Below are 1,871 nucleotides of genomic sequence, written 5' to 3' on the forward strand. Positions count from 1 at the left end.
CTTGGAAGCAAGTTGCTGGCTGAAGGGGGCACTCTGTAAATCTGGAATTTCACATGACCTCATCGATAAGCCCTGTGAACAAGTGCTTCGTTTTGAAGTTATGATTCAGAATTGAGGTGGGATGACATTGATAAATATTTTTAGAGTACAAGTCAGGGTGCTGGTCCAGGGCCTGGGAGAAGCCGCTTTACCTGTGAAAGTCACAGTGTTCTCATTCATTATTCTGTTCTCTGCAAAACACTCAGGGTGCTTCCAATAACCGATTCTAGTCATTACAGCTGCTGCCTGGCATCTCGACTTAGTCAAAGTAGATTCTGGTGTCTCTCACATTAACGCTAAAAGTAAATTCCTTCATTCTGTAAGATTTTCTCAAGAGGTTCCTCAACAGACTAGTTCCAAAACTATGACTGCAGCCCACAAGTGTCATATATGAAGGTTAATCTGATAAATATATATATGTGTGTGTGTGTATGTATACATACACACATCTCCTCCCCCCACACATATACAATAAAACTTCCAAAAAGTTTGTAGGAAAAAATGGAATTAAGAGATAATGGGATTTTCCCACAAACTCTTTGAATCCACGTAATGATACAACTTTGGGTATAAAGCATCTTCTACAACCTCTTCGCCACAAAAAAACCAAACCAGCCCAAACCTAAAAAACAGACATGCAGGGTTTATCATAAGCAACATGATTGAAGATTCAATTACGCAGCTGGGTAGTTACTGAAAAGCAGTACCTTTTAATCAATAAGGGGAATAGACTACACCCTGATAAAACGACTAGTTATATTAATTATCAACGATCGGGGCTGCTTCCCAGGATACACTCTTACCCCACACTTTGAATTCTTCGCCCGGTTCTTCTCATTTGCTGCCAAGGATGCACTTTCTCTAGCTAGAGAAATCTGGAACCTTGAGGCCAGACCTTTGTTTAATTACCCACCAAGCACACAAACATCCTTACAGCATCTATTTCTTAAGCTAAAACCCGGTTACTGGGGGTCGTGGCCGTGAAACAGAAGCGTCTCGTCCCTGCCTGATTGATTGTGCGCTCCACGGAAGACCAAAAGCCAAAGTCAAAGGGGCTGCGCAGCGGTCCGAGCCCAGGCCCGACCCCAAAGGCCATCCTTGCTCCGTCCAGGGCCTGGATGGGCTCAGATTCGGAGACCCTTAGACATGCCCTCGCCGGACAGCTTCTGCTTCTCAAAACGAAAAGCACTCGGGATGTACTTCCACACACGAAGATCCCGCGGTCTGAGCGCCACCAAGCGCCCCGCCCCCCCAACGATGTCGGCCGGTCCCACTCCCGGTGGAGCGGCACCATCCGCACCGCACCGCACCGCCCGGGATCGCGGGGTGCTGGCAACCTTACCCTGGTTTCGCTTTCGCTGAAGACATCACTGTTTGCCACGCAGGCAATCAGCGAGCTAAAGCTGTAGTTAAAGTTTCTAAAGTGCATCTTGCTTTCTGACAGTGAGAGGGCCCGGGGCCCGGCGGAGACAATCCCGAGTGAGGTTCTTTTAGGAGGAGCTGCCGGTTCCGGCCGGAGCCCCAGCTTATAAAGCGCCCAAGCCCGGCCCCTTGGGGGAAGGAGCGCCGCCGCTTCCAGGGCGTCCTGTTTGGACAGCAAATTCCTGAGTCAAGTCCTGCATGCTTGCAGGCAGACCGTCTGGCACAGAGCGCGAGTCTATTGGAAAGAGGTGACGTCAGCACCTGAGTCACTTTCCCTATGCTAATTAACTCTGCTTGGGGAGGATGGAAAAAGCTGCAGGGAGAGGTTTGCTTCGCAGCTGCTTTATCAAGCCCTCTTGCAGCATAATTTCCACTGGGAGTAATTCCATGCAGTGCTCAGGCGGCATGCT

General features: G+C 49.2%; 1 protein-coding gene across 1 annotated transcript in view; it reads right to left on the reverse strand.

Annotated features, from left to right (window-relative positions):
• RCAN1 (regulator of calcineurin 1) overlaps positions 1-1,603 on the reverse strand; it is an 11,240-nt gene extending 9,637 nt beyond the window's left edge. Inside the window, exon 1 of the mRNA XM_004696949.2 lies at positions 1,382-1,603. Coding sequence (XP_004697006.1) covers positions 1,382-1,468 — 87 coding nt within the window. The 5' untranslated portion in view covers positions 1,469-1,603. The remainder of the gene's footprint in view (positions 1-1,381) is intronic.
• Between the last annotated feature and the right edge of the window lie 268 nt (positions 1,604-1,871).

The sequence above is a fragment of the Echinops telfairi genome, unplaced genomic scaffold, assembly GCF_000313985.2.
Source record: "Echinops telfairi isolate 266 unplaced genomic scaffold, ASM31398v2 ScPeMD7_7469;HRSCAF=8507_0, whole genome shotgun sequence".
In the NCBI taxonomy this organism is placed as follows: Eukaryota; Metazoa; Chordata; class Mammalia; order Afrosoricida; family Tenrecidae; genus Echinops; species Echinops telfairi.